General features: G+C 47.5%; 1 protein-coding gene across 1 annotated transcript in view; it reads left to right on the forward strand.

The window, feature by feature from the left end:
* Positions 1–13,293, forward strand: part of Sema4f (ssemaphorin 4F) — a 29,480-nt gene that overhangs the window by 12,032 nt on the left and 4,155 nt on the right. Inside the window, exons 6-12 of the mRNA XM_005364694.2 lie at positions 9,104–9,223; positions 9,327–9,478; positions 10,083–10,261; positions 10,459–10,606; positions 10,736–10,958; positions 11,094–11,203; positions 11,319–11,479. Of these exons, the coding sequence (XP_005364751.1) occupies positions 9,104–9,223; positions 9,327–9,478; positions 10,083–10,261; positions 10,459–10,606; positions 10,736–10,958; positions 11,094–11,203; positions 11,319–11,479 (1,093 nt within the window). The remainder of the gene's footprint in view (positions 1–9,103; positions 9,224–9,326; positions 9,479–10,082; positions 10,262–10,458; positions 10,607–10,735; positions 10,959–11,093; positions 11,204–11,318; positions 11,480–13,293) is intronic.

Here is a 13,293-nt window from a genome sequence, read left to right on the forward strand (position 1 = left end):
AATTGAACCTGGGACATCTTGAAGAGCAGCAAGTGCTCTTAACCACTGAACCATCTTTCCAGCCCTGATTTTTATTTTATTTTATTTTAGAGACAGAGTCTTTCTATGCATCCCTAACTGTTCTGAAACTTACCATGTAGATCAGGCTGGCCTCAAACTCACAGAGCTCTGCCTGACTCTGCCTCCCTGGACTGTGATTCAAGGCTTGTAGCTCCACACTTGGCTTCTGATTTTTATATTTTTTAAAGCTTAGTTCTTCTTAAAAACAAAAAAGACCAGATAACCATTTTTCTCTTTTAAAAAGTTCCCTTAGATTTAATTCTTTGAATATTTGGAACTTATTTTAGTGGTTGGTGTCAGTGGGCTCAAAGTCAGTCTACCTTTCCCAGCTGGTTAATCTGGGGTTTGTTCTCATGGATCACAGTTCTTCTTTCTTCCTGATACTTGTTGCCAAGGTTATCATAAAATATATTTTTACTTAAATTTTTGGACTCTTCATAAAATTTTATTACTTATTCCTTCCTTTCTTCCTTCCTCCCTCCATCTCCTCCTCCTCTTCTTCTTTTTTTTCTTTTTTCTTTTTCTTTTCTTTTTTTTTTTTTTGAGACAAGGTTTCTATGTGTAGCCCTGGCTGTTCTGGAATTCACATTGTAGACCACGCTGTCATTGAACTCAGAGATCACCATGCTTCTGTTTCCTGAGTGCTGGGATTAAAGGCCGCCCTAACTACACCTGGCTTATTAATTTATTTTTGAGACAGGGTCTCGCTATGTAGACCAGACTGGTCTTGAACTCACAAAACTCTACATGCTTCTGGCTTTAGAATGCTGGGATTAAAAGTGTGCACCACCATGCCAGCTTGTATAATATTTTATATAAAACAAAAGTTGAGACTTGGACTATAAATGTGAATTTTTTTCCTTATGTAGAAGTTTATTTTTAGGGAAAGTCTTAAAAGATAAACAGATTAAATCACTCTCCAGTAATGTGGTTGGTGATTCTGTGTTTGAAAGCAAGCAGAGAGATGAAAAGCTACAGCATCCAGACATCTTGGTTATCACCATCTACTGTTGGAACCGATGAGACCTTGTTTGTACTAGTTCATGTTTGAATAAAGCGGTTCAGTCAATATTTTTCTTGGCTCTGAACTGGTTGCTGAACTGGGGTCATTAAGAAGGATTTCTGAGTTGTAGCTGTTGTAAACATTGCTAGAGTCTGCGGAATTGGTGCCAAGACAAGAGACATGAAGGAGGAGCACGAAGTGTACTTTCTTCAGAGCAATATTCCTTAGGCATGTGCGAGTCTCTGGAGAGCTTCTTTGTTTCAGCAGGAGGAAAATTCATATTAGGACATAGCTTAAGGAGGCAAGCTTCATTTTAAGTTTATTTTATTCATTGAAAGTTATTATTTTATTATTATTTAATTAAAAATTCTTATCTAAAGTCCAATTTGATTTGTATTTTTCCTTTCCTTTTCCTCTTTCTTTTTTTTTTGTTGGGGGGGGGTGGAGACATGGTCTCACCATGTTTCATTTGCTGGCATGGACCTGGCTAAGTAGATTAGAATGGCCTTGAACTTGTAGGGATCTCAGCCTGCCTTTGCCTCCCAAGTGCTGAGATTAAAGATGTATACCACCCTAGGCCCTGATTATGTTTTGATTGGCATTTCTCCTGGAGATGTCAAACAGCTTGTCTTGTTACTGGTACTTGTATTTCTTTTTGGGTAAACCTAATAATTCTAGGGTTTATTATTGTTGTTATTGTTTTTTTAGACAAGTCTCTCTGTTGCCCAGGCTGGCTGTGACCTCCTGCTCAAGATCTTGCCTCAGTCTCCCGAGTGCTGAGATAGCAGACATAGGCCACCATGTCTAGCTGCAAGTTCAATTTCGAAATATGACATTTATCTGTACTGTAGTCAGATAAAATTAGCAAAATCATCTCAGTGTCTTCATTTGTGACTCTTATTCTAGGAAAAATGTGACTATTTTGGCAATCGATCCACATTAGCCTGAACTCATTGGTGAGTCCTTGGCAGTTCCCTTGTTTTATGCGTGCTCTTTGAAGGTTGGCTTCCGCCCAGAAGCCTCTTCTCTTCCACATGGTCATGATCTCAGCCAACCCTGTGGCTTCTTCCTCCACTACATTTTGAGGGCTCCTGGTTCCCTACCTGCCTCCCAGACCTTACCTGGATGGAGAACACATCCAGCTGCCTTTCAGACAACTGTGCTTCAAGAATCTCACAACCATCACGCCCGACATTAGCTCATCATCTCCATCTGCTTACCCACCAGCCAGCCCTCTCCCTGATCTCAGAGACCACTACTCACCCAGGCAGCCCATTGCCTTTGGTCTTTCCTACAGCATTTTGAGTCAGGTTTCTGTGACAGTGACCCGAAGCTTTTGCTACTGCTTTTTTCTTTTTTTTTTTTTTTAAAACCTGTCCAGTACCTTTTCTTTTATGGATTCCAGGACCATCCCTGCTGGTGGTAATGCTTCTGCCAAGAAGTCCTGAAAGTGTTCAGGTGTACAGCTGCCGCCAACATCTTAGGTCAAATCCGACCTTTTTAATCCCCTTCTACTCCTGGATAACCAAGCATACAGTGAAACATGGCGGGCATAGGATCCTGCATGCCCCATAGAGAGCAATAAGGGGTAAACACAGGATCTCTCCAATTGTGTCTTACAAATAGATTGCCGAAGAAAGGTATACCGGTGACCTAATTCTTAGATAAGGAAGTGGAAAACGTTTGATAGAATCGAAACTGTCCATCTCGAAAGACTGTCTGGCCAGCAGAATGTGGTAGCATAGACCTGTCATCCTGGCACTAGGGAGGAGGAGGAGGTGGGAGATCAGGAGTTCAAAGCCAGTCTCAGCCACATAATGAGTTCTAGGCCAGACTGGGCATCATGAGACCATGTCCAAAAAGGAACAGAAAGAAAAGGAAGGAAGGAAGGAAGGAAGGAAGGAAGGAAGGAAAGAAGGAAGGAAGGAAGGAGTCTGATCTTATGAAGGAAAACTAGAGCACGTTCATAATCTTTTTTAAAAAACAGAAAATCCCTAGTATTAATTTCCTATAAAAGTGAGCATTTTGAGAGGACCTGGAGTTCAAGGCCATCCTAGGCTTCAAAAGAAGATAATGTGTTGTTTATTTTTAAATTATTTTAGATTTATTTTATTTTATGTGTGTGAGTGTTTTTCCTGAATGTATGTCTGTGTGCAGTGTGCTTGCTTGGTGTTCACAGAGGCTAGAAAAGGGCATTAGGTCCCCTGAAACCGAGCCACCATGGGGTTGCTGGGAATCAAACCCAAGCTTTTTGTGAGATCAGTAACTGCTCTTTACCACAGAGCCATCTCTCCAGCCTCCCAGATGGAAATTTGAAACTCCAATGGTGTAATGGATACTTGCTGCTGGATGCACAACCTAGCCTGTTAATTTTAGGGTGGCTGATCCTTCTGAGACCTGTGTCCACAGGCCACCCGGACAAGCAGGGACCTGTTACATATACGGTTATATGTTTTATTCAGCTTTGAGCCCTCATCTTTTGTGACTTTCAATATATTTTTAATTTTTTTTGATTTTAGAAATGAAAGTGTGTTAATTTCTGGGTTATGAAAGTAAAAGATGATAACTTTAAAAAATCAACAATGACTACAATACTTTTAAAGACTTTCTTTAAAAAAAAACTATCCAGGTATAGAGGTACATACCTTTAATCTTAGACTCTTGGAAGGTGGAGGCAGGAAAGTCAAGGTTGTCCTTCCCTGCATGGGAAGTGTGAGGCTAGCTTGGGTTACATGAGATGCTGTCTCAACCCTTTTTACCCCTTCCCCCAAAGGAAAACAGTCCAACTAGGAAGGTGGTTTAAACTGGAAATTCCAGCACTTGGTGGGGGTGCAGTTAATATCAGGAGAATCAAGAGTTCAAGGCCATCCCAGGAAGATCCTTTTTCCAAAAACCCAACGCAAAACATTTTTTCTAATAACATTAGTCAGAACACAAACATCATAAACACTGTAGTTATACCGTCTTCAATAATCTGTCTGAAGACCATATACATTCATACATATACATGCATACACACACATGCATGCATACACACATTACGTGTGGTGTGGTGTGTGCACACATCTGTTTGAGTCCCTTTGTATGCAAGTGTGGAGGCTGCCAGAGCATGCCAGAAGTCCTACTCTGTTACTCTGCTCTGTCCCCTTGAGGCAGGGCCTGTCATGGAACCTGGGGCTAAGGTCAGCAAGCTCCCGTGATCCCACTGTTTCTGTCCCATGTGGTGCTGGGACTACAGGCTCGCATACAATCATGCTAGCTTTTTATGTGGGTGCCAGGGGTCTGAACTCAGGTCCTCATGCTTGCACCGATGTGCTCTTATCTGCTGAGTGCTCCCCCCAGCTCCTCTCTATGGATATATTTAAATGTTTTATAAAAATAGGACTGAATTATCCCCAGTGTTGTTTTATAATCAGCTTTTTCACTAACCTCTACATAGTACTGTGGTCATTGTGCCGTGGTCACCTCATCACTCTCTTTTGCATTTTAGCTTTTAATTGTCATTTGTTTTGGTTCTGAGGTTAGAGTCCAGGACTTTTGCAAGCATCTTACTGCTGAGTTCTACCCCCAGACCACAGGCTCTTTTGGTTTTGTTGTTGTTGTTTGTTTTTGAGACTGGGTCTCACTATATAGCTCTGGCTGCTCTGGAACTCCTTATGTAGATCAGGCTGACCTTGAAACCCCCTCAGGTCTTCATGCCTGTGTGGTTGATGTCCCTTCTGTGTTTATTAGAGACCATGGTGAGCCCATTGATTCTCCCAAAGCACCTGGATACCTGCTACTTCCATTCCTGTCCCCCGAGTGTCTGTCCCTTCTTCAGTGGCATAGTGTCAGTGACCCTTTTCTTTTCCACCCTGAGCGACAGTTCTCTGCACTTGCAGGTTCCAGTGTTGCTAGATATACAGGGTATTGATCCCTTACAGCATTTTGGGACCATTTACCTCCAGGGACAGCTAGGCTTTTGCGTGCATGTCTGTGGTTCTTCTCCATTAATGTTTAATCACCTTGATCCCTAAAGACATGTTCTCTAAATATGCACACCTGTCCCCTTTTATCCTCCACTCTCAGGACAGCCATGGCACAGCTTCTGCCGGAGGTTTGCTTTTAGAGCCTTCTGTGTATGCTGTTCGTGGGACCACTTTTCTTTTTCTTTCTGAGATAGGGTTTCTCTATGTAGCCCTGTCTGTTCTGGAACTTGCTTTGTAAACTAGGTTAGCCTTGGACTCAGAGATCCACCTGCTTCTCCCTCCCAAGTGCTGGGGTTAAAGGTGGTGTCATCACTGCCTGACTGGGGACCATTTTTCTTTTTTTTTTTTTTTTCCCGAGACAGGATTTCTCTGTGGTTTTGGAGCCTGTCCTGGAACTAGCTCTTGTAGACCAGGCTGGTCTCGAACTCACAGAGATCTGCCTGCCTCTGCCTCCCAAGTGCTGGGATTAAAGGCGTGCGCCACCACCTCCCGGCTTTGGGGACCATTTTTCAATCAACTTTTCTGTGTCAGTTCTCTCTCCACCTACAAGTGGAGTCCAGAGAGTTGGGTCACATCGGGTTCCGTTTGTTGCTGGGACCTATGACTAATTTTTGAGTTTTCTTTTCTCTACTTCTTTGGGAGGGATTGGGGTGTCACTTGACAGCTGCCCCTCCTCTACTAGCAGCAAGTCAAGCATATGTCTCTGAAGTTTCACAAGGAGCTGTAACTGATTGTACGGAATGCCTGCCATGTGTCAGACTCTCACTCGGGCTCTGTGGTTGTTATCTAGCATCTGCATTAATTCTGAGTAGAGGTGGCTTTCTCTCTATTCTGCATTGGAAGAATCTGGGATTTAGGAAAGTTGGTTTGCCCAAGATCCTATTATCTAGTAGGTAGTCAGAGTTCAAACCGAAATCTTCTGAGGTTGAAACCCTTTCTGAAATCTCAAGTAGTGAAAATTTCCCCTTCTTATCCCTACCCCACAAGGTTTTCAACCCACGTGTCTCCCAGGCCTCCTGGCTGTTTTTCAGTCTGCGTTGAGTATTGTGTCTAGGCTGGGTATCTGGCCACTGATAACAGCAAATAGCCTTTCTGGAGCATCTGCGGCCTGGGGTGTCTGACTTCCTTCTGCCTGACACTGCCCTCCTGCATCCCCTGGTTAGCACAAACCCCTTCAAGCCCTTGCTCAAGAATCTCCTCCTTCTGCTTGACCCTGCCCATCCCCTCATCCCCCTGCATCCCCTGGCTAGCACAAACCCCTTCAAGCCCTTGCTAAAGTATCTCCTCCTTCTGTGTGACCCTGCCCCACCCCACCCCTGCATCCCCTGGCTAGCACAAACCCCTTCAAGCCCTTACTAAAGTATCTCCTCCTTCTGCGTGACCCTGCCCTCCTGCATCCCCTGGCTAGCACAAACCCTTTCAATCCCTTGCTAAAGTTTCTGCCTCGCTTCTCCTGGCTCTCTGCTCTGACCCCTTAGCTGCCCGCAGAATCCTCTCCTTTAAAATGTAGTGTTCCCAAGGGCACCCTAACCTGTTTACCTTTCTGCTTAGCACTTTGTATTGTTCCTACTGGGCCTAAACATGATGTGCACCGAGTCCCAGGTGCTGGCTCTGGCTGTGTTTCTCACATCTGTTTTGAAAGCCCCTTTGTCTTAGCACGTCCAGAAGTGAATGTCCTTCCTCTCCAGCTACCTTCTTCATGGCTCTTCCTCTATTGTTTCCTGTCCTGGTTACTTATGGGTGATAAGCCATAGAGAAATTATCTTAGTTTATTCTTTCATTTCTCTTATCTCAATTCATGCTCATATCTTCCTAACATACTCTACCTCAGGAATATCTTCTTATCCTGTCCCCTTTATTCTCTCTGCCTGTTCAGAACTTCCACTCTTCTTGAGCTGGGTGAATGGGTCTTTGTCGCTGTCATTCCTCTTCTGCCTCCTCTCTTTCTGTCTTTTCTCCTTATCCCCTTTCCCATTTCCTCCTTCTACTTCCTCCTCCTCTTCTCTTTTTTAAACATAAAAATCACTTTCTTTTAATGAATCCACAAGTAAAAACATCACACGGTGAATTTAATGTAGGAATGGTTTCTTCTCCCTCTCTTTTTCCATTTTCATTTTACGTGAATGTGTGTTTTGCACGTATGGCTGGGTACTACATGCCTGTAGTACCCAAGGAGGCCAGAAGAGGGTGTTGGATCCTCCGAGTCTAGAGTCCAAGGATGACTGTGAACCTCCATGTGTGGGTGCAGGAAATCAAATACAGGTCCTCTGTAAGAGCGGCCTGTGCTCTTAATGGCTGAACCATCTTCGTTGTTGCTGTTTTGTTTTTGAGACAGGGTCTCTCTGTGTAACCCTGGTTGTCCTAGAACTTGGTATGTAGACCACGCTGGCTTTGAACGCACAGAGATCTGTCTGCATGGCTTCGAGAGCACTGTGACAAAAGACATACACTACCATGGCTTCCTTCTCTTCATTGACAGCAGCTTGTTTTGTAGTCCAGGCTGGGCTCCAGTTTGTCACCCTCTTGTCAGCCTCCCTACTGCTGGGAGTACAGATCCACACCACCAGGACTAGATTGTCGTCCATGTCATTGTTGCTGTTGTCATCGTCGTCGTCATCACTATGGGTTCTAACCCTGTACCTTGGCTTTATTAGGTCAATGCTCTACCATTGAGCTACACCTCCAGCCCTCGTTATCTTCTTAACAACCAAAAAATTGATTGTTACTATCCCCATTAAAAACAGCTCTGTAGTTCTATTCTTCTGTGTGGGATAAAGACCACTTTTCCTGGCATGGCAGAGCACACTTCACAAACAGTGTTCATCTCCATGCCTCTGGTCTCACCTCTGCGCTCGTGCTTGACCCAGAAGCCACCGTGCTCCTGGAAACGGCTCCTCTATTCGCATCTCTCCTATCTTGCTCTAACCAGCAAATTTTATTCTTCAGAGGTGCTGTGGGGCTGTCTGGGGATACAGCTCAGTTGGTAGAGCGCTTGCTTGGCTTATGCAGGGTCCTGGTTTCAATGCCTGGTACTTCCCTGCCACCCTTCCAAAGATGCTGCAACCCTAGGTAGATATGGCTGGATTGCCCGCTGTGCCCACCTCCATCCACTAGTTCAAGACTTCTGGTCTCTGGACATGTGCTCGTCTTCCTTTCCCTGGTGGGAGTCTGTGAGGACAGTGATGTGTTCAGCACCGTGCCTTGTGCACAGTAGCTGATGGGCTCTTGCCACCTTGCTTTCTCCAGACTGCCCTTGGTGCTTGAGACCTTCCAGATGCCCATGACTTTCTTTTGCCCTCAGCCACTTTCTTACTCCTGTGTCTGGGCTTTGCCCTTGTTACTCATGGTGACAGAGCTGTCGGTCTCCTCTGAACCAAAGCATCTGTGGTCTCTTCATTCCCTTACCACTACTACCCTGGAGTGCTTGCAGCTGTTTCGGGACGGGGAGGAAGAAGAGCCCACTCTTCTGTTGTCCCCGCTGCCTGGAGCATCTTCTCATCAAACTGGGTTGGCATTTCCCAAAGTCACCTTGAGCCACTTGCATCAGAATAACCACTGCTTGTTTGAAATGTCCCGATTTTACAGTTAGTCACTGGGCCTGAGGACACACTTTCCCTGTGATCAAGTCCGCAAGCAATTCCCGCGTGCTCTTTAGTTGGGAATTGTCCCAGACTAGCATACCCAGCGGAAAAAAACACAGGTTCCCTGACTGCTCCATCGTGGACAACTTGAGTAAAAATGGGGTTTGCTGCAAAGCAAATGCCTCCTCTTGGGGAGTCTCAGGACAGTCAGCTTATCACCAGGTTACTGCAGCGACCCCCAGCGTCCCCTAGAGAGGCCTTTCTGCTCCTGTTGTACAAGACAGTTTCTCTGGCAGTTCCTCAGTGTGGGCTTCCTACTCCAGCGCTTCCTTTCCCGTTTTTTTTGTAAGGCAGGTGCTCCCCTGTGATGACATTTGGTGGGTGCTCAGTCGCTTGTGTTGCTGCTCTGCTTTGTCCCATGCTCTGCCTGTGACCGCTTCTGCTTCTGGGTGTGTGTCTCTGACGGCGGTCTCCTCCCTGTCGCCCTGCAGGGGGCGTCCTCTACACCGCCACTGTGAAAAACTTCCTGGGCACAGAGCCGATCATCTCCCGAGCCGTGGGCCGTGCTGAGGACTGGATTCGAACAGAGACCTTGTCATCCTGGCTTAATGGTGGGGAGAGGGACAGGGCCGCCTGCGGCACAGGTCGGGTGGGGGGGAGGCTGGGTAGCCCCAGGCTCTGTCTGTGAAGATCTGAGGTCGTTGCTTTCTTCAGCCCCAGCCTTTGTCGCTGCTATGGTCCTGAGTCCGGCTGAGTGGGGGGATGAAGATGGAGATGATGAGATCTTCTTCTTCTTCACGGAGACCTCCCGAGTGCTGAACTCATACGAGCGCATCAAGGTCCCGCGGGTGGCCCGAGTGTGTGCGGTGAGCTCTCTGTCCTGGCTGTGTGTCATCTGCTGGCGTTTGTCCTTCTGTCTTCTCCTTTCTGGGTCTGCTTTGCCTGTCTCCTCTGCTCTGTTCCCTACCTAGGCTTCTTTCATTGGAGCTTGAGGAATGTGAGGGAGAGGGCTCCGTCTCTACCCTCACACTTCTCCTTGTGACACACAGTCTATACAGGAGGTTGGTTTACATTAGAAGTTCAAGGCAGGAGCTGATGATGGTCCCGGGTTCAAGTCCTGCCGCACCACTTCCTGCCTCTGTGATCTAGTTTATTCTTTAGCATCTTTGAAACACACATATAGAATTTATGTAATAACTGATGTCACTCCTGTAAGAGGAGTACGTGAGGTCACGGTTCTTTGTACTCATCTGGCATTGTCTCTGTCGCTGTTATCACAATCCTGTCTGCCTCTGCATCTCATTACCCCCGGCTTCTCAGGCTCTATGTCTGTTCTTCCTTCTCTGTATGTCTGTCTTCTCATCTGTCCATGTGTGCTGTGAAGTCAGGGAGGAAACTAGAAGGTTGACCTACACGTTTTGCCTAATATTGATCTTCTGAAAAATGTTCCTTGTGTTCTTGTCACCCCAGGGGGACCTAGGGGGCCGGAAGACCCTTCAACAGAGATGGACGACATTTCTAAAGGCCGACCTGCTGTGTCCAGGGCCTGAGCATGGCCAGGCCTCCGGGGTCCTGCAGGATATGACAGAGCTCCGACCTCAGCCTGGAGCGGGGACTCCCGTCTTCTATGGCATCTTTTCCTCTCAGTGGTGAGGGGGATCCTGGTGTGGGTGAGAGTGACGGGGCGGGAGGTCTGCGGAGTTGGTGTGGTCACTGCCGGCGGACTCTCTTTCTCTCAGCTGCATGGCTCCCGTGTGTTTCTCGGGGATGACCTCATTTGATAAGGCATGAGTTGCTGTCACCTAGCCCTCTCCAGATACCTGGCTCCAATCTGTGACTCCTCCAGGGAAGGAGCTGCCATCTCCGCTGTGTGTGCCTTCCGACCCCAAGATATTCGGGCAGTGCTGAATGGTCCCTTTAGAGAGTTAAAGCATGACTGCAACAGAGGACTGCCTGTCATGGACAACGAGGTGCCCCAGCCCAGACCTGGAGAGGTGAGAGGGCGGGGCAGGTCTTCATCTCAGGCCTGATTTTTGCCATCACAAAGGACAAGCATCGTGCTAAACACCCCTGACACTCCCTGTTCCCTGAGACACACTGTCACCCAGACCTGTCTCTTTTAGTGTATCACCAACAACATGAAACTCCAACAGTTTGGGTCCTCACTCTCCCTGCCTGATCGAGTGCTCACCTTCATCAGAGACCACCCGCTCATGGACAGGCCCGTGTTCCCAGCTGATGGCCGCCCCCTGCTGGTCACTACAGATACAGCCTATCTCAGAGTTGTGGCCCACAGGGTGACCAGCCTCTCAGGGAAAGAATATGATGTGCTCTACCTGGGGACAGGTATATCTAAACATCAAACACGTTCTCTGCATAATGCATACTGTCACTTCAGGAAGTCCCCTGTGATGCACTGGAATCAGAGCTGCAAGCACAGTGCCAACCGTGCCATTTTCTTGCCCTTTGCCTGCCTTCTAGAGGATGGACACATGCACCGGGCTGTGCGCATCGGAGCTCAGCTCAGTGTCCTGGAAGATCTGGCCTTGTTTCCTGATCCACAGCCAGTTGAGAGCATGAAACTGTACCATGTGAGTTGTGAATCAGAGGAGCCGGGAGGGGGGTGGGGAGAATGGAGTCTGTGGCCAGTTCATGGTCCGGCCTGGAAGATATAGCGCGTTTTCTCTCCTGGCTCCATTTCTGTAGGGTTGGCTCTTGGTGGGCTCCCCTACCGAGGTAACACAAGTGAACACCAGCAACTGTGGCCGTCTCCAGAGCTGCTCCGAGTGTATTCTGGCCCAGGACCCTGTGTGTGCCTGGAGCTTCCGGCTTGATGCTTGTGTGGCCCATGCAGGGGAGCACCGCGGGTGAGTGGGGCTGCTTTGCTTTGGTCTCGTGCCTGCCCTCCGTGGCTCCACCCCTCCCATATGCCTGTCTCATCTGCTAATGCCACCCTGTGTGTGTGTGCCTACTTCTTGTTTAGTGTCTGCATCACTTGCTTGTTCATCTGCCAGCCCATATTAGCTCATCCGTCTATCTGTCCGTCCGTCCGTCCGTCCATCTGTCTGTCTGTCTGTCTGTCTGTCTGGTGCTGCCTAATTAATGCTAGGCCTGCCCTGACAGTGGGACTGAGTCCATGTCAGCTGGTGACGACATCTCCGGTTTCAGCCTGCTAGCTGCTCTCGCAGAGCCGGCCCTTGCCCTTCCTCACCTAGCTGGAGTTTCTCCCTCTTGCCTTCTTTGGTCTCCTCTCGCCCTGCCGATTGCTGTTTCCTCCTCCAGCCGCTGAACACCGATATTCCTCATGGTTTAGTCCTACATTCTTCTTTTACACTCCGCTGAGGTGATTTCGTTCCTGTGATTGTCACAGACATGTCTGAAGCAGAGCTGCAGTGTAGCAGGCTCCACCAATCAGCTTCCACATCATGACACGGAGCCTTCTTATCAGTTATGAGTGCTCAGCCTCAGCTTATGCTTGCCCCTCCAGCTCCTATAACTTAACCCATTTCTCTTCATCTATGTTTTGCCTCAGGGTTTCTTTTTCCTTTCTGAATGTCCTACTTCCCCTGCTTCCCTTGTCTGTCTGTCTGGTGGCCACCTGACTTCTGGCTCCAGACATGCCCCTCTCTTTCTCCCTTTTTCTCTCCTCCTCCTTCTTTCTTGAGCCCAGATTTCTCATCCTACTTATTTTCACCACTCAACCCTCTCCTGCCTAGCCATCGGCTGTTCAGCATTTTATTAGACCAATCAGGTGCCTTAGGCAGGCAAGGTGAATCAAATGAAACACATCCTTACATCACTAAACAAATGCAGCACATCTTTACACAGTTAAAGCATCCACAGCATAAACAAATATGCTACATCTCCACACAGTTAAAATAACATCCCACAGCCCTGCAGAACTTCCCTGCAAACCCATACCTCATACTCCCCCACAGTGCTTCATAAGCAGCTCAGACACAGCCATTCTTAAGCAAGCACTCTGGTTTCCCTCACATGCACATCTCAGTAGGAGGACTGCCATCCTGTCAGGTGCTCGCAGCAAATGCTGCTCACATTGGGCTGCGACTGATATCGACTCTGGTTCCAGGGTGTATCATGGCTCTACTGGCTTCCTCCACCTCCACTGCCACCAAGCTCGTGTCACTTCTTTATGTGTCCATATGATGCATTGTGATGGAAATGTGTACACACGTGTTTGTGTATGATGTGTGTGTGATATGTATTTGTATATGGTATATGTATGTGTGTGTATATATATATATATATGAGTACCAGCAAGTTTATGTTATTTCCACAACACATGTGTGGGGGTCACAGGACAACCTTGAGTACTGGTCTTTACCTCCCAGTCTGTCTCCTCTTCCTCCTCCTCAGTCAGCAGGGGTGAACTGGGATCCCTGGGATGATACAGACCTTACTGCTGTGGCCAACTTTTATGTGGGCTCTGGGGTCATTCCGTCAGGTTTGGGCAGAGGGCACTTTATCCATTGAGCCGTCCCCCACCTGGTCACTTCTCAGTGGGCTGCTCTTCCACCTCCTCATTGACCTTCTCTTGCTCATTTTGGCTCTCCCACCCGTTTGCCTCTCAGCAGTGACCTCAAATATGCCACATGAAAGTAAATCCTGACATCCCACTCACCCTGAGTATTTCAGGTCAGCAGTGACCTCAAATATGCCA

The sequence above is a fragment of the Microtus ochrogaster genome (genome assembly GCF_000317375.1).
Source record: "Microtus ochrogaster isolate Prairie Vole_2 chromosome 14 unlocalized genomic scaffold, MicOch1.0 chr14_random_3, whole genome shotgun sequence".
Classification (NCBI taxonomy): domain Eukaryota; kingdom Metazoa; phylum Chordata; class Mammalia; order Rodentia; family Cricetidae; genus Microtus; species Microtus ochrogaster.